The sequence below is a fragment of the Coffea arabica genome, chromosome 2c (assembly GCF_036785885.1).
Source record: "Coffea arabica cultivar ET-39 chromosome 2c, Coffea Arabica ET-39 HiFi, whole genome shotgun sequence".
In the NCBI taxonomy this organism is placed as follows: domain Eukaryota; kingdom Viridiplantae; phylum Streptophyta; class Magnoliopsida; order Gentianales; family Rubiaceae; genus Coffea; species Coffea arabica.
Genome location: NC_092312.1, coordinates 26,015,754 through 26,038,203, shown reverse-complemented (window position 1 = coordinate 26,038,203; position 22,450 = coordinate 26,015,754). Strand labels below are relative to the sequence as shown.

Below are 22,450 nucleotides of genomic sequence, written 5' to 3'. Positions count from 1 at the left end.
ATTTAGTTTAAACTACGAGGTGTTGGATTGTATGTTTGAAAATTACGGAGAGCTTTTTGTATATTCACTTAACCACAATTGGCTTTTTCGTTTTCAATCCAAACATTGCGCTTCGCAATTTCAAAACAACTACCACATCAAACATCAACAACTTAACTGAATTTGATTACTAAACTGTTATTTTCATTTGAGAGTTAGACAGAATTTCAAACCTCTCAAGTAGTAATACAGAACTTTTGGCACAAAGTTTTAATTTATCACAAAGTTTACATAGCTTATAACTATGCATAATCTTTTTCGACATGGACAACCAAGTAAATAACACAAGCCTGTCGAAGCCTTGCTACTTGCAGGGACATTATTTTGGAATGCCAAACAGGGCTCAATATTTGCAATTGATTATATTACTTGAGGAATTGCTTCAACCAATGAGCAGAATGCTTGGGATACCTTTTGAGTCCATTCTTAAAGTCAACATAAATTATCCCAAACTTCTCAGTGAAACCTGCAGTCCATTCGAACGTGTCCAAGAAGGTCCATGCCAAGAATCCTCTTACATCAACTCCCTTCCTGCAAAAAAAAAAAAAAAAAAAAAAAGATAAGAAGAAATAGATACGTATTATATTTTCTCTTTGTTTTTCATCTGCGGTATTTTGCTGCGCATATTTATCCAATTTGTAAAAATGAAAAGATATTATATTAACAACAATAGTTCCATTATAGCTACCGTAAGTTACAGAAGCCTGTAGAAACCGATAGCAGTATATTAGTACTATATTTTTTTGAAAAAATAAAAGGACAGTAAAAAAGTTAAAGGGCATCAAATAAGAAAAGGAAACGACAAAATGGAGTTGGTGAAGGCAATTGTATAGTGCAACCCATCACTTTCGCTTTTACCAAGATATGACAGATGAGATCAGCAAATTGCAATAAGCTTTCTTATCCTGCTTGTCCTGTTCAACCATGTACTTTCACTAGGGACTTTGTCGTGTTCCACCAGATTCCCGATTTTGTCTTCTTTCTTTTATGAGCTTTCTTTCATAGTTTTAATCACTTAAAAGTTTCTATTTGGTAAGGTTAATTTCACATACCTCCCCTGAGGTTTTTGACAATTGGACAAACTTTCTCTCAAGTTCTAAAAATTACACCTACTTTCCCTATTTTCACTATTTAAGTAGCATTCTAGGCTCAAAAGACTACTTTTTCTCAAAATTTCTATAATGTCCTTGAGTTATAATTCACAACAAAAATGAAAAGGAAAAATATGGTTCACAGTTTCTATTTCATTCTATCTTTACTTGCTATTACTATTACCTATCCTATCAACATTCAAATCACCATTAAATAAACACTTATTTTTGTTTTAATATTTTTTTTTACCTAAAAATTTCTAATACAGACCTTTGTATCAACTATAAATGTTATATCAGATACTCAAAAACTTACTTACAATCTCATATTAATATTATATTTTACTTAATACACAACAATATTCATCAATATCCATAAATTTCTATTCCATGGTTGCCACCTTTTTAATACAAAATAATTTAATCCATCACTACTAATATCAATATCCAATATACTGTATTGGTACAAAGTTCAAAATCAATCAAATTTTTTCTATAGGAATAGCATCAATAATTGTAAATAAAAAAATACAATGTAATTATAAATATATACCAGAAACACTTTTTTTTCATGGCAACCATAACAGTATAACCTATATTTAGTCCCTATTCCACTTCATATCCTTAATTTTTATTTTTTATCATTGCCATTATATTCATCTCCCTATTTGGTAATGAAATTAAGACTCAATTTGTCATTTGACAATTTCAAGCTAATGCCTATCAAAAATTAGAAACAGAAATGGGTGCAAGGAAACTATTTAATAATAATGGATAAGCGATAATTGGGAATGGATACTAGGCCAGGTAAGTATTGGTGGTTCAGTATGTATGGTGATTTTATTAGTGATAACAGTACACATTTGATTGATAATACTAAATAAATAGTTTGAAAGAAAAATAGATGTAGAAGAAAAAGAATAGATAGTTAAATGGAAAATACTGTAGTTTGAATTATTGGTTGATAACGGATGAGAGAGTTTTAATATTTGATAGAGTTTTTCAATGGGTTGACAATTAATGAAAGGCATTGTTGTCATTTTATCACATCAAGGGAGGTCTCCGTAATTATATAAATCTTTAGGGAGCCGAGTGCAATTGTCAAAAACCTCAGAGGAGGTTTCTGAAATTATCCCATTTGGTAAAGGGTATATCAACTATCAAGCCATTTTAGTCTTCAGAATAAGTCTTTATATCAAGCGACAACGTTAATTAATTGGTGCAAACAGCATTTATGTAAAAGATTGACTTTCTCCAAAGTTAATTATGAAAAGTTAAACATGGTTCACAAAATCAAGTGTAGCAATTGAAAACAAAGATTAAAGAAACAAACAACGGATTAACCATAAAAGAATACTTAATTACCATCTCAAATCCATTATTGCTCAACACAAGATATAGAGTCTTCTATGCCTATATGCAATCTCTTAAACAAAAGAAATTATCCGTAACTTTTGTAGGTTATCAATCCGTTATTTAAGATAAAGAAGATCAAAGCCTTTCTTTTTTCTTTGTTTTTTTGGTGAATGCATCTAAAGTACCAAAATTGACCTGTTGTAGAATTTGAGCAAACTTGATAAAAACATGGAACCTTTGGAACAATTTCAGGGACTTCTTCATTTAGAGATTTAGCCCTTGAAATTTCATGTAGACATAGATAAAAAGCTTCTCCAATTAATTCGATCTGCAAAGAGGAAGAAGTGCACTTACTCAATGGCTGCCTTCACTGCCTTGAAATGGCCAATATAAAATTTGATCCTCTTTGTATCACGGATCGCTTGCTCAAGACTATTTATATTGCTTTCATCATACCCTGGTCATTGTGCAAATCAATTTGAGTTATTTGAGTAAAGCGAATGTAGATGATCAATTTGAGTCATTTGTTCAATTTCTCACCATTCTCAGTAATATAGATTGTTGGATTCTTGTAGTTTTTCTTCACATGGACAAGCAGCTCGGTAAGCCCTTTTGGATAAACATAAAAAAAACCTGCTCCGGTCTACAAATCAACAGAAATTGATTGGGGGGGGGGGGGAAATAAAGATATAGGTTAATTGAGCGTTTGTAGGGGGGAAAAAAAAGAGGACTTTCCTTACTTAAAAAGTTATCTCTTTGATAATTTTAGCTCATCTAGGTATCTAATGAACGAACTTACCGGTGCCCCAATAGGTCTTCCATTCCGTATTCCTGTCAAACAAGAAATATATGGACATTTAGGCATAATCAAATCGAATTGAAGATCTAGTCCCTAATGAAAATCACCTTTGCTCCCTTTGTCTAATTTTTACCACATTTGATCTCTTAATAAATGTTCCTCCCTTCATTCCCCACATCTATGTTTTGACAAGTTCGCTTCTTAATGTGTCTCAAACAATACATTTTCCGGACTACTCTAAAGCTGTAAATTTGATGAACATGAGGGACTAAATCAACGAAAGTTGAAAGGTGAGGGACAAGTATTAGAATAGTTCACAACTCAGGGAACCATACATGAGGGATCAACTCAAATTGGCCTTGAAGATGGGAACCAAACACTTACTACTAACTCTCACAGATTTTTTTTTTTTTTTTTTGTCCACAATTAGTTATAATCATACTATTAATTCGAGCTACTTACCTGTGAAATTAACTTGCAGGTCGGTCGAATAGCTGATGTTAACACTATTAGCATAGGGGGCATTAAGAACATAACTTGAAGTATAGTAGTTCAATCCCAGGAAGTCTAAGGACCCTTTGATCAACAATTTCTGTTCTTCAGTAAATTTTGGTAAGCGTTTCCCCACAAAGCTACGCATGCTTTTTGGGTAGTCACCAAAAGTGAGTGGATCAAGAAACCTATCAAAACCATAAGACTCGGGTTATAAATTTGTAGGTTAGTACATCATGCTAGCTAGTAATTAAGATGCTAATTGAAGAGTTCATGTTAATAAATAAATGTGGTCGTATATATAATATCAATATTATTATTTTCAATTCTCAAGGGAATAATGATACTAGTTGGGGGAACAAATTAGCACCTGAATTGGTACTCACCATCCAAGGAAAAAGTCTAGGATTCTTTGGGCCGCAAGTGCATCAGCCTTCGAATTGGAGTATGGTATCCACCAATTTGTTATAAGCACTATCCCTATCTGCCCCTTTTGAGATGGCTTCAGAGTAGAATATCCAACTATAAATATTTAATATTTCTCTTTGAAAAACCAAAAAAAAAAAAAAAACGTTTTGCTTGTGGAGAAATTATAGCGGTAATAAGGAGCATATGAAATATACAAACACTAATTAATTAATTAATTAATGATTGCAGTTACCTTGTACTTCTCCCTATACAGTTTAGCAGCTGTTGCATGGCAAAGGATTATACGGTGAGCAACCAAATATGGCTCAGTTGAAGAATCCCCAGCAGGGCATCCTTTGTTCAACCATGCCGAACATCTTCCAGGTGCTATAGTGCCTCCAAAGGTGCTGGAATCATAACCACCAACGGAAAAGGACCACGGTTCGTTGAAGGTCAACCAGTGCTTGACCCTATCACCGAATTCTTTAAAACAAAGCTCAGCGAAATCTCGAAAATCATCCCTGCCAATTAAATTACAATATGTTAATGAATTTTAACTCCGTAGAATATATATTATTAAGCTTATCTATTTGTAAATTTCTTTGTTTATTCAAAAAAAAAAGAAAAAGAATCTTGACTCACACAATATTAATATTTAGAAAACCACCATATTCATCATCTAGGGCTTGTGGAGGATCCCAATGAGACAGTGTCACAAAAGGTGTTACGCCTGTTTTAACACAAAATTTAAAACAAAATCAATGGTATCAGTAAATGAAGAAAGAAAGAAAGGGAAGGGCTATTAATTTTTTAGTTTGTATACACTGACAACGTTTACACTATCAAGGTTTGATGGATGACACATGACATGTGTCATATATCTAATGGTGATAATGTGTATACATTGACAGTGTATATAAAATTAATTCTTATTTTTTTTAATATCGTCTTCGCTATGTTCCCTTTGATATTAAGAGAATAAGAGATTTCATTTTTGAGAAAGCAACTTAACCCTTTGATATTAACTCATTGATGAGGTTGTTGTAAAAGGCAATGCCTTGCTTGTTCACTCCTTTACTCAGCTTCCCGTCTGAAATTAAGAAGCGTGGTAAGCATACATATTATCAAAAAACTGATTAAGAAAATCATTTACTATTGCACATATATGCTGCTAGCCAAACATGTAATATATATGAATAGAAAGAAATCTGATTTGAATAACTACTATAACTTGATATCTGACAGAAAATTATTATCACTTTGACTAATACATAAAAAAAAAAAAAACCATCTTACGAGGCAAAACTCTGGGCCACGAGACGGTAAACCTGAAACCAGTTATGCCTATGTAGTTCATTAGTTGTACGTCTTCCTGCATGTGACATTGTCAGCATAAATCATACGCAGTGAGGATTCCAAAATTTTGCATTTAATTGCCTGTGATATTTTAACAATCGAATATAGTCCATTGATCTAATGCATTAATTATTGTACACCCAGACCTTGTAACGATGATAAAAGTCATCGGCCACATCTCCATTGCTGCGATCTCTTATTCTCTCTGCAGCAAGCACAAGTGGTATGTGATCATAAATGTGATTGAAAACTTTGTCATTCTTTTAATATCATTGGAATTTTGGGTTCTTTTTGGTTATTTTTTTGAGTTGTAGAATTGTTAGAGAGAAGAGAGACCTGGATATTTGTGGATATAAGTATCGCATATACTCGGTCCTTTTCCATCTTCGAATGCTGCTCCTTCGTACTGCAGGCCATTACTTAAAGACTTGAGTATATATATATATATATATATATATATATTCCAGCTAAGAATGTAGCATTTCGATAGAGATGAAAACCTGGAAGAAGTTTCTCTTCATCTATATGTGTTCAATGCCTATCAAACTGATCATATTCAACATTATTACAGAAAAAAATAAAAATAAAGTCCTCCTATTCCCTCATGGTTGTATATAATTTAACCATCATGGCTTCTGTCATTGACGTTGCCAATGTGTGTCCAATGTTTGACTGAAACTGCAAACTGTCCATGATTCTTCCAAATTGACTAGCTACAAGATTATGTTTTTCCTAAAATGAGAGGGTCTAATTAGGATCATATCCCAAATATTAGGGACCAAAATTGTATTTTTTTCTGAGTGTGAAATAGTAGACAAAACTGTACAACAGAATTAGGAAGGAGCGTATATAATTACCCTTGTACATTGTTTAATGATACATGGCTGCAAATGTTCATCAATAAAATGATAGTTAAAGCAAGAAATTAAGTTCAAGGAATTTTGAGGGATTAGAAAGACACTGCTGAAAGATTAGAAAAAGAAAAAAAAAATTGGAAGATGGCTTACCTGATAGGCAGAAGAAGAAGCACCAAATATAAAATTAGGTGGAAAACTACTGCGGCTGAATGGAATGGTTACATTATGACTTGGTTCCTGCGCAGCAGAAAGCTCTCTAAAGAACAAGAAACTGGCCAAGATTAGGAGGCCAAGCCAAAGAGAAACTTGAAATGCCATATGTAGCTCGGTATTGGTAAGATTTATTTTGTAAATCCTTTAAATAGAGCGCAAAGCAATCTCACATGCTTGTCTACATTTTAAAGCAATTTCAGTAGAATAATTGTGCACTAATTATCTGCTCAGTTGGCAGTTGGGTGCTTTCACATGCCCGAAGTATGCAAAAATTTGCAATCAAGTAAAACATTGATTATTCTCGTGTGTAACAGATGCCCTTTGAGCATTCGTTAAGATATATTTCATATATTATATTTTTAAAAATATAAGATTAATTAGAAAAAATAAATAAATACAATGGAGGATAGGTAAGAATAAATAAAGAAAGTATATAAATATAAGAGATAATAATAATTATTAGTATATGTATATATATGGCTAGTTTTTGGTAGGAGGAGTGTCCCGTCTTTAAGTTTTTTTGTTCCGCATATCAATTGCATACTTATTTGGAAAGACTTTTCCGATATGGTAGCGTATCTTGCTATATGATATTTTCGAGTTATACAAAGCAAAAAATCTACAGATTGAGGTAAGTAAATCCACTTATTTAGTCAGTCAGTCAAAGTAATTGTATCGCATGCCAAACATCAACTTTACTTTACCGATCTCTTCTGAAAAAGAGATATTACTGATTCTAGATGAAATTTCTAATTAAAAATTTGCCAACTTGCATTTGGTCAGAGCACTTTATTTTTCTTTGAGATCAGTATTTACTCAAATTTGATTTCAATAGTTCTCAATCCATTGTTTAGTTTACGTGTGAAACAACTACATATACAAATATACAATGATGAAATATACCAATCTTAGCAAGTTTTCTTGTTCCAATAAACAATTTTTATCAATTAGTAGTACTGCTATAACGGAGGAAGGCTCCATCGGAGAATTGCAAATGAATCACGCGGACAAGTGGGAACCTAGCCGTGATCGGGAGTCATAAAGCTTCCGAGTCTGAAATGGAAGGTGGCTTATTGATAGCCAAACAAACTAATTCATTACATGTCAAACATAACATTTATTTTAGTAAACTAATATAAGAGAAATAATTGATTGTAGATGAAATTTCTACTTAATAAAATTCGATTTTCTAACAAGTACGTAATGGGCACTCATTAATGTATCTAAATCACACTAATATACCATGTAAATGCACACAAGTTACTAAATATTATTCTCTCTTATATTTATACACTTTTACTAGTTAAATTTATTTTTTAAAAAAATTTCACACCTGAATTACGTTTTAATGATTGCTCTGTCCTCATTTGACAGACCCTTAAAAGTTTTCAAGTTGTATTTGGTTAAATTTTTTATTTTGGAGGCAAAAAATCACTCAAAGTTAATTATATCCAATTTTTAAAATTCTGAAATAACTGTCTAGCTTACACGTGAATCACCTGCACAATCAGTGATCAGATATACCTATCAATTGAGGTCATTAATGCATTTTAAAGCTTAGCAAGGTTTCTAGTTCCAATAGTCTATTTTTATCAATTAATTCTATTTGCTGCAGTAGAGGATGGCTTCATTGGCAAATAGTAATGTTTTCAAACCCGGACCGGACCGGCCGGTCCGACCGGTTCGACCGCGACCCGGTCATGTGTCCGGTCCGGTTCATTACTTATGTTGACTTGGTTCAAAAATCGGTCAAACCCGTAAAAAACCGTTCAAACCGTTAAATCTGAATCGAACCGTGAACCGCGGTTTTTTAATTTTGGGCAAAATTGATTGAATTTTGACCGAAATTATCTAAACCTATTCTTTAGTTCACTTTTCAATCTTCATTCGGTCTTCTACTCTTCTTCCTTTGCTTCGCCGCCGCTTCGCCCTTTTGTTTTTCAGCCAACAATCTTCCTCCATAGCCTGCCCCTGCTTCACCTTCACGGCTTCACCACCACCTTCAGTTGCTGATCAGAAGCAAGATGATGGTTTTGATGAGTTTGATCCTCGTAGCTCATTTTCAGGTAAGATCTGGTTTCACCTTCACGGCTTCACCACCACCCTCTTATTTAGTTTAATTTCACAAAAGATCTGGTTTGTCCTCAAATTAGAAAAGGTATTTTTTTTGGTTTGTCCTCAAATTAGATAAGCTGATCAGTTTGTCCTGCAATTTTTTTTTCACTCGTTAATTGGCTTTGTTGTCTGGCTTGAAGATTGTAGCAAAGGTGAATCAGTGGGTTAATCTATTATCTTATTGTGGAGACTGAATCAGTGGGTTTTTTTTTTATCTTATTGCTGGCTTGAAGGCTCGTTAGTTGGCTTTGTTGCACGTTGCAGTGATGAGCTCGTTGGCTGTTGCAGTGTTTCTCTCTTTGTTGTCTAAAAATTGGTAGTAGCATTTTCGTTCTTTTGGTCCATTAGGAGATTGCAGAGGGATTCAATTGAATGAGGCAGTAAAAGAATTTGGAATAAGAAAGAACAGAACTAAGAGCTGCCAATCTCATATGATTGATTCTTTAACTGAAACTATGAAAGGCACTCTTCAAGAAAGAACCAAGTAGATGCTAGTTGGCTATGTTTGACCTTTCGCAATCATTTGTTTCATTAAGAATATTTCCACTTGGATGCAAACGCAGAATGATGCAATAGCATAATCCTCCACATGCCACCGCATCTCACCTAGTTTTAACATGCATGGACAAAGAAATATCTGACTTACCTATGATTGAGCAATTTACATAATTCTTAATTAGCCATTAGGCCTCCATGTACTAAGCTGCTGTCTACCTGGCTGTTTGTTTTTGTTCTTGTTTCTTTGGGTATTAACTCTACCTTGAATTTTGCTAATAGTTCTTGGTATTTACCTGTAATTTACTTATGATTCAACATGAAGGGAATTTCTGGTCTCGGATTTTAGGTAGAAGTTTGAGAAGAAAGAAAATGTTAACCATTATTAACACTAGGTGTATATTTTAGTTTTGGCAATTATTACAAGACTAGGATTATTTTCTGTGCATAGGTATGTGTGTGTATATGTGTATATATATATAATTTATTTATTTATTTATTTATTGAACCGGGGTTGAACCGGTCCGACCGGTTGAACCTCGACCCTTTTACTTCACCGGTTCATTTAACGGTCCGAGTTTTAAAACATTGAATACATGTGAATCATGCGAATTACGGAAGAAGGTAGACGTGACATGGAGTCATAAACCTTCTTGTGGTTCTTTTTTTTTTTTTCCTGTTAAAACATGCACTGAATCATTAATAGAGATTTGCTGAAGAGACAGCCGAAGGGATTTAGCTCTTGATATATATGCAACAAATTCTGCCTTTTTGATGGGTATAAAGTGTAGCACATTCACGTGTAAATTCACTAAATTGTTAGCTAAGGGTGATTTTTGAGCTCTACTTGAATAGAAACTACTTAATTTTGATCATATGTTATTCTAACAGGTGAATAGCTTAATTTGAGAGAAAATGAACCAATCTTGATAAGATGTATTGAGTGAAGGGGCGACAGAGCAAGAAGAAATGAAGAAGAAACGAAGGCTGCTGATTTATGGAAGATCCGTGGATGGATCCTTGTGGATTCATGCACGCATCCATGTCTGTTGTCGAAGTTAATGTTGGACACTGCAACTGTGTTTGTCTACCAAACTGGAGTAATCAATGACCCGCGCTGGACTTATCATTGGAAGTAGCGCCACACTTTGCGCAAACTCATTTTTCTTCAGTTTTAAGAATCCTATTCTTTCGGGGATTCAACTGGGACTTTAGTAAACTATGCATAGTACTTACACATTCTTAAGAGGAAACACTTGTCTACCATTAGTTTTAGGGCTTGCTTTAGAGATTCAAGATTCAAACTTAGAGATCAAGGCATGGGATTTAGAGATGCCATCAATTGAGAAACTCTATTCTAAGTTTTGTATTATCTAATCTTGAATTCTTGTTTACTCTTACAATTATGATGAACTAATTTATAGCCAGGGTTAGAATTTTGTGAAAGAGTATTGATTATTTATTTTAGTTAAATAATTGATGTTGCCTTGATTTATCTGATTTGATATAATTACAAGTTTATGTTTGGTCACCATAGATATGCAACTTAAGCCTTCTACTAAACTGAGAAGGGATATATAACCATGTACTAGTCTAATCATGAGAGTGGGTTAGAATTTGTATGACATAATTATATGACCTTAGATCTTAAAGGGTTCAATTAAATACTTGTAATCTTAAGAGAGATGTGAAATATATTTGGGCATAATTTAGATATATTTAGAGATAATCTAAAATACCTTTGTGAGATACGTTCTCGGCATGATAAGAAAATAACTAGATAATTAACTCAAAATCTAAATAAAAATTTGAACCTTAATCTCTTGCCAACTGTTTTCTCAACTTTATTTAATTTGCGCTGATTATTTATTTATATTTTTTAGTTATATATTAAAATCTCTTTGAATTTGAGTTTTATTATTTTCTGGAATAAGTAAGGTAGAGAAAATTGACTCGTCCCATGGGTTCGACCCTAGAATACTTCAAGTGCATTATTATTATGATCGACTCTACGCACTTGTAGAAATAGTCGATCATGTTGTTGGTGCTATTGCCAAGACGACGCTTAATTTTTCTACTTTAGTTATTTTTATTTTTTCATTTTTAGTTCTTTACTTTTATTTTTGATTTTTTTTTTGCTTTGGTACCTAGTTGATAACACTGTTCCAACAGCGTGGCTGGGTGTTTGATTCTGAAGTTGAGAAAACTGCAAAGTATTTGAGGAAACAAACTCATTTGTAGAAATAAGCTTTGTAGCAATTGTCACTTGGGATTCTTGTTACCGTAGGGTTCAGTGAACCGGGTAGTTCAGACAAATCCGAAATGGCAAAAAAGAATAGGAATAATGGTAGTAATCAACAGCAAGTAGTGCCACTACCTATTAGATTTTGTTTCAGGGAAATCCAACGTTCTGTGATAGTAGCATCTCCTCATTGCATTCGCCTGAGTGATAGGATGAGGAACTATGAGCTAAAAATGGTTCATTTTAACATGCTGCTTGTCATCAATGGCTTGGTTAATAAGGATCCACTCTTTCATCAGGGAATTTTACTTGGTGGTCCAAACCTTCCTTTTGAATGGCGTTTTAGAGGTAATTTAAGGATATTGTGCTTTCCACATTGTCTCAAAGATCGTGCAAAGTCTTGACTATTTAATCTACTTGAAGGCTGTTCGAGAACATATGAAGATGTTCACAACAATTTTATGACCAATTGTTATTCATCTCAGAAGACCATCAATTTAAAGAATAAGATTCGCACATTAAAGAATAAGATTTGCACATTTTCACGGATAGAAGAAAAGTCAATGCAAGGAGCCTGGGAGCATTTCAAACTATTACTTGATCGGTGCACCCGCCTCCTTACACCAATACTCTCTGACCTTGCAAGTGTCATTTTCTATAATTGGTTGACTTTAACAACTCAAAATATGGTGGATATTGCAGCTGGAGATTACATTGGAGACAAGACCCCGAAAGAATTTGCTGGTCTCTGTAACTTGCTATCTATTAACTCTTTAACAAAAGGAAATTCGGGGCAAGAGAGTGGATATCTATGAGTTGTTATATAATAACTCTCAACATATACTTGGCCTTTGTCCATCTTCAAATGTTGTTCTTTCGTACTACATGGAATAGCTTAAAGGCATGAATATTTAAGGCAGGGATACAGCAATTTGAGTGCTTATTCTATAATAAACTCTTGGAGTCTAAATTAGCCTGAAATGTCCAAACTCAACTTGCTAGTGGAAGCAAAATCAAGAACATATATATGAATCATATACCTAATATGTACAAATTAAAAATTAAATATGGCGAAGCCCTATGAAAGAACTTAACGTGATAAAACTTTTAGTGTGAAATGTTACACAAAACTAGTTTGGCAAGTTGACACGTAAAAAATTGACATAAGCATGCACAATTGCTATCTTTTTACTGTGCTGTGGAAAATTTCTTTTTTACTTTTAATCTGATGTCTACATTATTATTATTATTTGCATGTCCAAAAACAAAATGATTGTTCACACAAGGGATTAGATTCAAGCGTTGGAGGGTTTACAAAGACATTGGCAAGATATTACCAAAAATGTGGAAGGTAGCTGATAGGGTGCAATTTTATCATTTATTTTATTATTAATTTTTCCCATTACCTGATCCGATGCGGATTAATTGATGGATTCTACTCACTTTTAGTATTTGACATATATTTCAGAGAATAGAATGAAAATATTATAACAAATGCTAATTTGACAATTATCAAAAAAGAGTTTAAGTAATAGGTATTCAGGGCCATTTTTAGAATATCAAGCTGCGACCTTTCTTGGTAATTTGGCGGAAGACAGCATTAAAAAAGAAAAGGGCTGGAGTCTTCTTCGGCTGGCGGGCGGACGCCGCACAGTAGCATCGAGGACTACTAGATACGAAATAGGGAGTGCAGAGGACAAGCACTACCTTTAGCTTGGCTTTTGATTTTTCCTTTCAGGCTTTTGATTAGGACCTCTCCTGCGCATGTCAGGAGCAGTTAGGAGTTGCTTTCTTTGACTTTTCCTTCCTTGCCTTTTAGCATTCTATCTTCCCTCGGATGTTAGGAAAAAGTGGAAGTATTGAATTTTCCTCAGTAGCTTCGTTATTTCCTGGATTATTTCAAGCGAATTGAGGGTCCGTTTGGAACCTGAGTTTTTTGAAATTTATCTAAAATTTTACTGTAGATCACTGTAGAAGTAGTAGAAAAAACTTACTGTATTAAAAACTTTACTGTAGCAATTTTTTAAAAACTTTACTGTAGCAATTTTTTAATTTTTAAAACTTTTTTTTATAACTTAAAAAAAAAAATCCCTCCCTAAATTTTTTTTCCCTATATCCAAAAATTGTGCTCTATATTACTGCATCAAAATAATGATTACATTTTTTCCAATCCGGAGGCCAAGTTGCTTTTCCCCTTGTTCGCATTCGAGGTATCAATGCTATGCATCCAAGGACTAAGAAGGTATTAATTAACTCCTTTAATCATCACCTTAAAGCAACTTTGCTGGGCCTTAGATTTTGTGAGAATTTATGGTGATTTTGTTCCAAAAAAAAATTTTTTTTTTGACATATGGAGATTTTCTTATATTTCACTTGCACATAAAATCTCACACCTGTATGCAAATAATTTGATATAATAAAATAATTAGCACCTTAGATTGTGAAAATATTACAAAAACTCAAGTGGAAAGGAATCCGTTAACCCAACCTTGACCACAAGGCTTAAATTTGTTCATTACCAAGTCAAAATCCCAAATATTAAAAAAGATTCAAATTATACAACTGAAAATAGTTCGAGCTACGTGGAAATCAAGCATGGCAATCATATACTATTCATTTCGGTGAAGGTACATGTGATCAGCCATTGCATTTCGTAATTCCTTCCAATCATTGAGTGCTTCTGGAGTGACGTGCAATTGAGGTATTTGAGCTCCTGCGGTATGTGCGTCATCCATATTCGCTTCATTCGCCAAGTAGACGTCGTATGGCTGCATCTCCCTAATGAAATTGTGCAGTACACAGCACGCCACTACAATGTTCCTCTGTGCCTCAATAGGATAGTTTTTCATTGGACCATCCAAAATTTTGAATCTCATTTTCCATACCCCAAATGTCCTCTCTATTATATTCTGAACCGAAGAATGGCAGCGATTAAATTCACCTTTCTGGGCAGTCTGTGATTTCCCTCCTGGACCACTCTTGAAAGGGGCCATGAATCCTGGCATATGTCTGTACGCTGCATCAACCACGTAATATTTTCCAACTGGTGGTACAGGAAATGCTGCATCCGGATTGGAAATAGCATCCATTAAGACACGGCTATCATGGGCACTTCCTTCCCAACCAACTCTGACATATACGAACCTCATATCGTGGTCACATGCAGCTAAAACATTCTATGAAAGCGTGCCTTTTCTGTTACGAAAGGCATCCTGTTCCCCTCTTGACACGCTTGCCGAGACATGTGTTCCATCAATAGCCCCAATGCAATCCTAAACATTGAATTTGAATGGGTTTTAGTCATAAATTTAACTTACGAGTTTTAAGATGCTGCCATGTACCTTAAACCATGGATAAAATCGTCTATTATTCCGAATCCGAGGATGAGTAGTCTCTGTGTCCCTATGTCGGAGTGCAATAGGTGCTAATTGGACTAAAGCCTGGCATAGGCGGCGTACGTGTCGATGAATTGTCTCAGTGGAATGTTGGAATCGTTCACCTAGCACTCTTTGTGTCAAATCATGGCTCAGACCATATAAGGCAATTGCTACGCTTTCCTCCAAAGTCACTTTATCACAGGAGCCCTGAGTAATATATCCACCTTCTCGCAATATCCGGCATAGTTGAATAAATGTGAGCACATTCATGTGCATGTTATTAAGCATCCTAATGCACCTTCCTCCCAGTAGATCCTGAACCCAACCCTCACCAGTCATGGCACTCGTGTGGACCCTCTGCCTTGTCCTTGGAACCTGATGGGTTTGAAAGTGCCACTGTCCACTGTAGAATCAACACAGCAGTTGCGGCTCTCCTTGCATCCTCTGGATCATCTAAATTCAATCCAAAATTGGGTGGAGCGCTGGCCATTTATCCTCTTTAGAGACAAAACACCTGCATGAGAAATAAAGTATAGGTTAAGGCCCAAATGCCTCAATGCAAGTAATATGTGAGCTAGTTGGAGCAACTCATATATTAAAATAGAAATCCTATTTATTATTAACTGTCTCGAAAAGTGCATATTTGAAATGTCGAAAGTTTATCAAATCGTCTTAAAATGATCCAAACAGGGCAATAAGACAACCCCAGTGCAAGTTCGTTTTCCAACAAGGAAAACCAGCATCCTTTGTAAATCACAAATACAAATATTTTACATGAAAACATGCAAACTAATGTCCTTCAAACTGATGATGAACCTATAGGCACATGCAGGTCTCAATCATCTAGGTCGCCCCCCCAATACTCAGTACATATAATCGCTTCCTAGCATCACTCATTTGACTCAGAAACATCTTCCGATGGTCAGCGGATTCAGCCAACTTCACAGCTGCTGTAATGAATACTTTTTCCGGCAAGCCTTCTATTTTGTTTAAGGTTGCATTGGCATGTGTCATCGAGAAAGGGTCATCATCCACGTAAATCGGAGGAGGAGGAGCTGGAGTAGCAGTAGGTGGGGGTGGTGGGGCATCTACGGTATTGGAGGTGCTCCGATCGGAACCAAACGTTGCATCCATCCAAGATATGGCATTATTGTAGGAGGTGCGACTTAGACCAGGCGGGAGGTCGCCATTCCCGGCGGATGAAGATTCCGGAATCTTCCTCTTCCCCTTGCCTTTGTTTTTTGAATGTTGGGCATCCGATTTGGCAGTTGGAGGCGCAGGAGGGATCATTTCATTAGTCAAGTCCACGTGCTCCGGGCCCTGGCCACCCATATTGTGATATGCTTGACTTTGCCGCGCCCATATCTCATCATTGATGTCTATTGGTGGCTGGTTTGAGTCTCTCGCATATCGACCTTGGGCATCCATTTTATCAAACACCTCCGATAACAGGTAGAAGACACGGAAATCTTTGTTGTGAAATGTCTCAAAAGATGGGTTCTCCTACACATTTAACACCAAAAATCAGCCATTAGAAGATGTTAAAAAAATAATTTTTACTTCATAAGCTTATGATGAATAACAAAAATTAATTTTTCTACCTTAATCATAGCTTCCCATTTGCTTTAGTCCATGGTTACAGTCTGGAGGAGGGGATCCCATCCGGCCCCAGTCACCCTCAACCGCATGCGATTATATTCTTGTGTGAGATGCCTTAATGCATAATACTTCGCCTTGATTTGCTTTGGATCAAAGTGGCATCCATTTTTGGCAAATTTATCAACAATTGCTGGGAAGACCTTGCTCTTTAAGTTGCCCTTGTTCATTCTATTACTCCGTTTCATTTTAACCAAGTACTCCGCAAATTCAAGCTCTCGCTCCATTGGAAATTGGGCGCGACCTTGCCTTGATGAACCAACCTTACCAGCCATTTGTTTTTTACACTTTATGTAAGACAAATAAGATTAGCGACAACTGGACGTTAAAGATACTAAACAGAAATTGACAGCCATCTATAGCCCCAATGCACATACAATACATAGTGAAGTAATACAGGTGAAAATCGTGGTAATAATAGCCATGAACAACTAGGGTAGCCATGCCATGAACAACTAAAAGGAAATAGTTAACCAGTGAAATTAGTTGCCACAATTGCAAAAAGAGACGAATTAAATTATACCTTGAAGTAATTGGTGATGCAAAGCTGTAAGTTGTTCTCTCCACACTCTGACCAAGTAGTGCTAACAGGATCGCCAAGTATGAGTTTTCCAACTGTGAGATGAAGCGAAAATTAGCCCTTACTGTTACTAACAGTCCGACATGCAATAATCTAAAAATTTACCCCAAAAACAAACCTCTAGAAATGGATCTAGTGCGCGGCGGCATAAATCTGTTAACAAAAGAATGCATGCCTATATCTCAAATTATGGAATACAGCTTAATTACCTAAATGTATAACATAACAGAAAAATATGCTAAAGAGAGAGATGAAATTCCATATTCAAAACGTTAAAAAGCAAACACTAGAAGTTTAGAGCTCCTCTATATAACAAGGACAAAGGGGTCTAAAAATTTTCAGCTTCATATAAGCTAAAGAAGTCAAAAGCAGGGGAAAACTATTGAAGCAGCTCTTAATGCCGCAGGAACAACCAAAAAGTTGATTACAACTTAATGAGCCTTCCCCAAACAGAGGATAAAACGTGCATTCGTGCAAGCATGGAGTTTCCCACCCAAGCAATTGGGTAACCTTTGATGGAAATAAAACGTGAAAAGACAACAAATAGAGGATAAAATCAGCAGCATTGATTGGTTTGGGCCTAATTAACCTTAGAATAGACAAGCAGTGGTCCATTTTAGACATCCTAGCCATGACCAATTTTATTTTTATTCTTTTTTTTATACAGTATTGAGTAATCTACTCTTACTGATATGGATAAGGAAAAAGGTGTATCCAAAGGGTCAAGAAGAACGTAAATTGGACCACTTGATTAGAATTAGGAAATTAAAAGTTTGATTTTTTATAGATTTTATCAATAATTGGCTTCTTACAGTTCAAAGATTCTAGTAGGCAAACCTTTAACACGAAATTTAATCAAAGCTGCAGGCAAATTTACTAAACTCAGCTTCCAACATTAATTCACACACAGAGCCAAATTTAAGAGAGAATTTAATGAACTCAGCAGCCAAATTAATTCTTACAGAGCAACCTGAATGAATTAATTAACACACAGCCTAATTAATCAACCCATGGCACTCATCAAACGTGAAATAATCAGCAACCTTTCTTAAAACAGAGAGCAATTTTCATACCACTAGCATGTCCAAAACAGAGCGTGGTGGAACAATTCATTTAACTCAGCTATCAACTCAGCAGTAATCAATACTAAACAGGGCAATCAACTCGGCTGTCAAACTAACAAAGAAGCCCTTCTCAAGAAATTAGCATATTTAATACCAAAATTCAAATTAATCCAAGAGACTAGTACGCCATATTGTAGGAGGTAATCAATGAATATAAAATGCACTGTTGACTGGAATTCACGGGCAAAAAAAAAAAAATTCAATCGCAAGTCAACCTCCATTCAAAGCTACGGGATTTAGGAAATCAACCTAAATTAAATGGAAGCACAGCAGTCTTCCTTAAACACTCTTCGTTCCAGCCGTGATGTTAGAGGCCGAGCGTGGTGGAGGGACAGACACAGCAGGTCGCACTTTCCTCAGCTGGTTGCTCCTTCCAAGTCCGTCGGTACCTTCAGCTTGGACCACACAAAGAACAATGAATGGGTTAACACCAGCTCCAGTTGTTTGCCGCCGCGTCCAATTGCTCCGATCGGCTCCACACTTCGTCGAATTGCTCAGCTGAGTTGGGGTGCAATTTACTGTATAGGGCAAGGTTTCTGTGATTTCAAAATGCACGGTGAAGAGTCTGCTTTACCGAAGTGCAAGTGTGGGTTTTGTGCTGAAAAGGAAAGTGAAAAACGACGTCGTCCTTTTTACGTGTAACAAGGGAGCCGTGTGAGTTTTTGGAAGATTTTTGGGATTCCTGCAGCAAAAGTTGTTAAAAAACTAGTAGGAAACAAATTTGACTAAAAGCCAAGGTTCCAATCAGGGCCTGAGTTCGCTACTCTCGGTTCAATTTCGTATGGGTGTTTCGCATCAAATATGAACTAATTTTTTCACTTTAATCAAGGAACAACAGAGGCTTTGATTCACCTAAAAATTGTGAAATCAATTTAATTTTATCTTTTCATTTTATTTATTAGTATTCGCATATTCTCTGATTACAGTGATTATAATTGTCCAATTAATTGATTGTCTTGGATCTGGATAATTTGTTGATTGGGTAATCTATTGTCAATTAGGGCATTAAATTCGTAATTGTTTAATTGCTCTAAAATAGTGACAACTGGCATGATTGGATTGTGTCAGGGAAAGACGCGGGTTAACCTAAAATAACCCTAGTAGTGTGTTATTTGGTTAGAATAGGGCTCCTCAAATACGTAAGGCAATTGGAAAATTAAATCTTACGGGTGTACCTAGGATTATTTCCTAATTAGATCAGTGATTAATGAGTGTACCTTAATCACCGACACAGTAAGGAGGGGTTGACTGCCGTCGTTTGTTTGGTAGTTATAACCTATTTATTGATAAATAATTGGAATTGCCTTTGCTTCGTTGATCAATCAAGTGCACCATTGCTGAAGTTATTTCTTTGCTAGAGCCTTAGTTATCATTCATTTAATTTTAGTGAGTTGTTATTTAGTTTTTAATAGTTTCTTAGATTTTATTTGAATTTTTTTGATTGTCATCTTTTGCACAAAAACACCCCTTTGTTACTGTAGATTTGAAAAGAAACAGTTACTCCCAGTCACGTGGATTCGACCTTACTTACCACTATTTACAAAAATTAACTTTAGTTGAACAGGTTTTTATTATTACACAGGTTGACACCCTGTCAATTTTTGGCGCCCTGTGGGTTCAGGTCCCATCGGGCGTGCCAGGATTGGATCAGCTGTGTGCTAGTTTTTCTAGTTTTTAGTTTTCTTCTATTTTTAGTTTGTTATTTGTCTAATTTTCGTTTACTTTTTGTCATTTATCTGTCTAGCCCTCCTATGACTGCCAAAGTTTGATGTTAGATTATTGCCTCTAATTCTACTATTGCCAAGTTTTAATAATAAAAGTATATCTAGTTAATGTGGTTGAATCCAAACACATCTCTTTGGTGAATATCGGTGATTGTTTGACTCTTTTGATTCTTTGGTTAACTTTTCTAGGTATAGGGAATGATTTTTGACATTTTCATGTAAATTGGTCCGATTATTAACCTTAGTTCTCCATGTTTGAAAATAAGACTAGTTGATGCAAATTTTCTTTTGATTTTTGTGTTATATTGAATTTTTGTGTTATTTGGTTGTTAATAAGAGTGACTGTACTCCTCTAGTTATTACTACTGAGTAATAGGGGATCTTCACCAAAAGTGTCGATTCTCGCATCAAAAAGTAGTAATTTCTATGAGTACGTGGTCATATAGCGATAGGAGTTGAGTAACCGGACTCCTTCATTTGAAAAAATATCGGAGTTCGCGTCAAAAGGCTCCAATGGCTAGAGACTAAGTCTTTCGTGTTATTTTAAAAAAAAAAGAGAAAGAAAAACAAAAAGGAAAAGAATAAATAATAGAAAACGTGAAAAAAGTGTAGGTTGTGTTAGTGTGTGTTAGAGGTCAACTTGCCGATTTATGGACTTAATATGAAAATTTTGGTTAATATTTGAACCATTTGCTAATAAATGTTGTGCGCCATTCCTTCTTCTTAGATTAGTAACTTGGAATTGAAAGAGTTTGTGGTTTAGAAACTAACCGAAGTGATGTTTCTCGGATTATAACTACTAATGCTTGATATATGGTTTTTCTTGGTATCTTGGCAATATAGTGGATGGAGCAATGACCATTGTCAAAATTTGGTATTTGTTTGCTGCTTATGCTTGAGGACAAGCATGGTTTAGGTGTGGGGGGAATTGATAGGGTGCGATTTTATCATTTATTTTATTATTAATTTCCCATATTACCTGACCCGATGTGGATTAATTGTTAAATTCCACTCATTTTTAGTATTTGGCATATATTTCAGGGAGTAGAACGAAAATATGATAACAAGTGCCAATTTGACAGAAAAGGAGTCGAAGGCACAGAGCTTATCCCAGGGACAATTTTGGAAAAGAAAAGAAATCTTTGGCCCTTCCTTTTGGCAACGGAAAACCCGAAGACGTGGGCGTTTTTTTCCCTGGGGAACTGCCGCACAGCAGGAGGACTACTAGATAGGAACTAGAATGAGGAGTAGAGGATTTGGTCTCCTTTAGCTTAGCTTCACTTTGACTTTTCCTTCTTAACCTTTTGGGGGGAATTCTCCACGGATGTGAGGAGAAGGAATTGAGGGGGGGGGGAAGTTTAGCTTTCTTCCTTTTTAGCTTTTAGTAGTTACTTTTTCTTCCTTCGTATGAGCAGACAAGTGAGGACATTAAATTATCCTCTGCAACTTCGTTTTTCTTTATTCCTTTGATCGAATTGAATTTGCCTATTTACCAACTGATGGCCGCAGCTCTTGTCTCAATTTCCTGTGGGTTTTGTTCATCAAATATGAATTAATTTTTTCACTCTAGTCAAGAAACAACAGAGACTTTGGTTCGCCTAAAACTTGTGAGATCGATTTAATTTTATTTTTTTCTTTTATTTATTGGTATTCGCATATCCCTTGATTGCAATGTTCATGATTATTTAATTAATTGATTGTCTTGGATCCGGATAGTTAGTTAACTTGATAATCTATTGTCAATTAGGGCATTAAATCTGTAATTGTTTAATTGTCTTGAAATAGTGACAACTGGTACGATTAGATTCGTGTCAGGGGGATATGCGGGCTAATCTGAAATAACCCTGGTAGTGTGTTATTTAGTTAGAATCGGACTCCTCTAATATGTAAGGCAATTGGGGAATTAAATCTTACGAGCGTACCTAAGATTATTTGTCAATTAGAGTAGTGGTTAACGAGCGTACCTTAATCACCGACACAGTAAGGAGGGGTTGACTGTCATCGCTTGTTTGGCAGTTATAACCTATTTATTAGTAAATAATTGGAATTGGCTCTGCATCGATGATCAATTAAGTGAACCATTGCTGAAGTTATTTCTTGATTAGATTCTTAGTTATCATTCATTTGATTTTAGTAAATTGTTATTTAATTTTTAGTAGTTTCTTAGATTTTATTTAAATTTCTCTGTTTGTCATCTTCTGCACAAAAACACCCCCTGGTTACCTTGAATTTGAAAAGAAACAGTTACACCTAATTTTTGTGGATTCTACCCTGCTTACCACTATTTATAAAAATTAATTTCAGTTGAGCAGATTTTTATTATTGCACAGGCTGACAACTTGTCATTGGGACCATTTGAAATTACTCAAGTATTTTCTTATGGAGCCGTTGAAGTGGCAAATTCCAGAAATGAAAGATTCAAGGTCAATGGACAACAATTAAAATCCTACTTAGCAGATGAAATCGTTCCCAAGGGACTTATATGTCACTTGGGTGACTCTTCTTCAATTTGAGAATCCAACTTTT

At 35.3% G+C, this 22,450-nt stretch overlaps 3 protein-coding genes and 1 long non-coding RNA gene across 4 annotated transcripts; 1 reads left to right on the top strand and 3 right to left on the bottom strand.

The window, feature by feature from the left end:
• Positions 1-248: 248 nt before the first annotated feature.
• Positions 249-6,716, bottom strand: LOC113722957 (beta-glucosidase 24-like). Its single transcript, XM_027246203.2, has 13 exons — positions 6,549-6,716; positions 5,878-5,947; positions 5,688-5,746; positions 5,482-5,557; positions 5,198-5,275; positions 4,828-4,915; positions 4,439-4,706; positions 4,164-4,279; positions 3,748-3,965; positions 3,286-3,317; positions 3,027-3,129; positions 2,841-2,943; positions 249-570 (listed from the first exon to the last, which is right to left on the bottom strand). The coding sequence occupies exons 1-13, from the start codon at positions 6,714-6,716 to the stop codon at positions 405-407; spliced, it is 1,545 nt and encodes a 514-aa protein (XP_027102004.1). The 3' UTR covers positions 249-404.
• Positions 6,717-8,420: 1,704 nt separating this feature from the next.
• LOC113727047 (uncharacterized) lies at positions 8,421-10,667 on the top strand. The gene is made up of 2 exons (XR_003457681.2): positions 8,421-8,677; positions 10,113-10,667. It is a non-coding gene; the product is annotated as an uncharacterized lncRNA (long non-coding RNA).
• A 3,405-nt stretch (positions 10,668-14,072) lies between these two features.
• On the bottom strand, positions 14,073-14,612 carry LOC113724157 (protein ALP1-like). The gene has a single exon (XM_027247085.1). It carries the CDS (start codon positions 14,610-14,612, stop codon positions 14,073-14,075), a length of 540 nt encoding a protein of 179 aa, XP_027102886.1.
• An 821-nt stretch (positions 14,613-15,433) lies between these two features.
• Positions 15,434-18,785, bottom strand: LOC140035266 (uncharacterized). The gene is made up of 4 exons (XM_072075526.1): positions 18,450-18,785; positions 17,020-17,111; positions 16,442-16,783; positions 15,434-16,343 (listed from the first exon to the last, which is right to left on the bottom strand). The coding sequence occupies exons 3-4, from the start codon at positions 16,448-16,450 to the stop codon at positions 15,684-15,686; spliced, it is 669 nt and encodes a 222-aa protein (XP_071931627.1). The 5' UTR covers positions 16,451-16,783; positions 17,020-17,111; positions 18,450-18,785; the 3' UTR covers positions 15,434-15,683.
• Between the last annotated feature and the right edge of the window lie 3,665 nt (positions 18,786-22,450).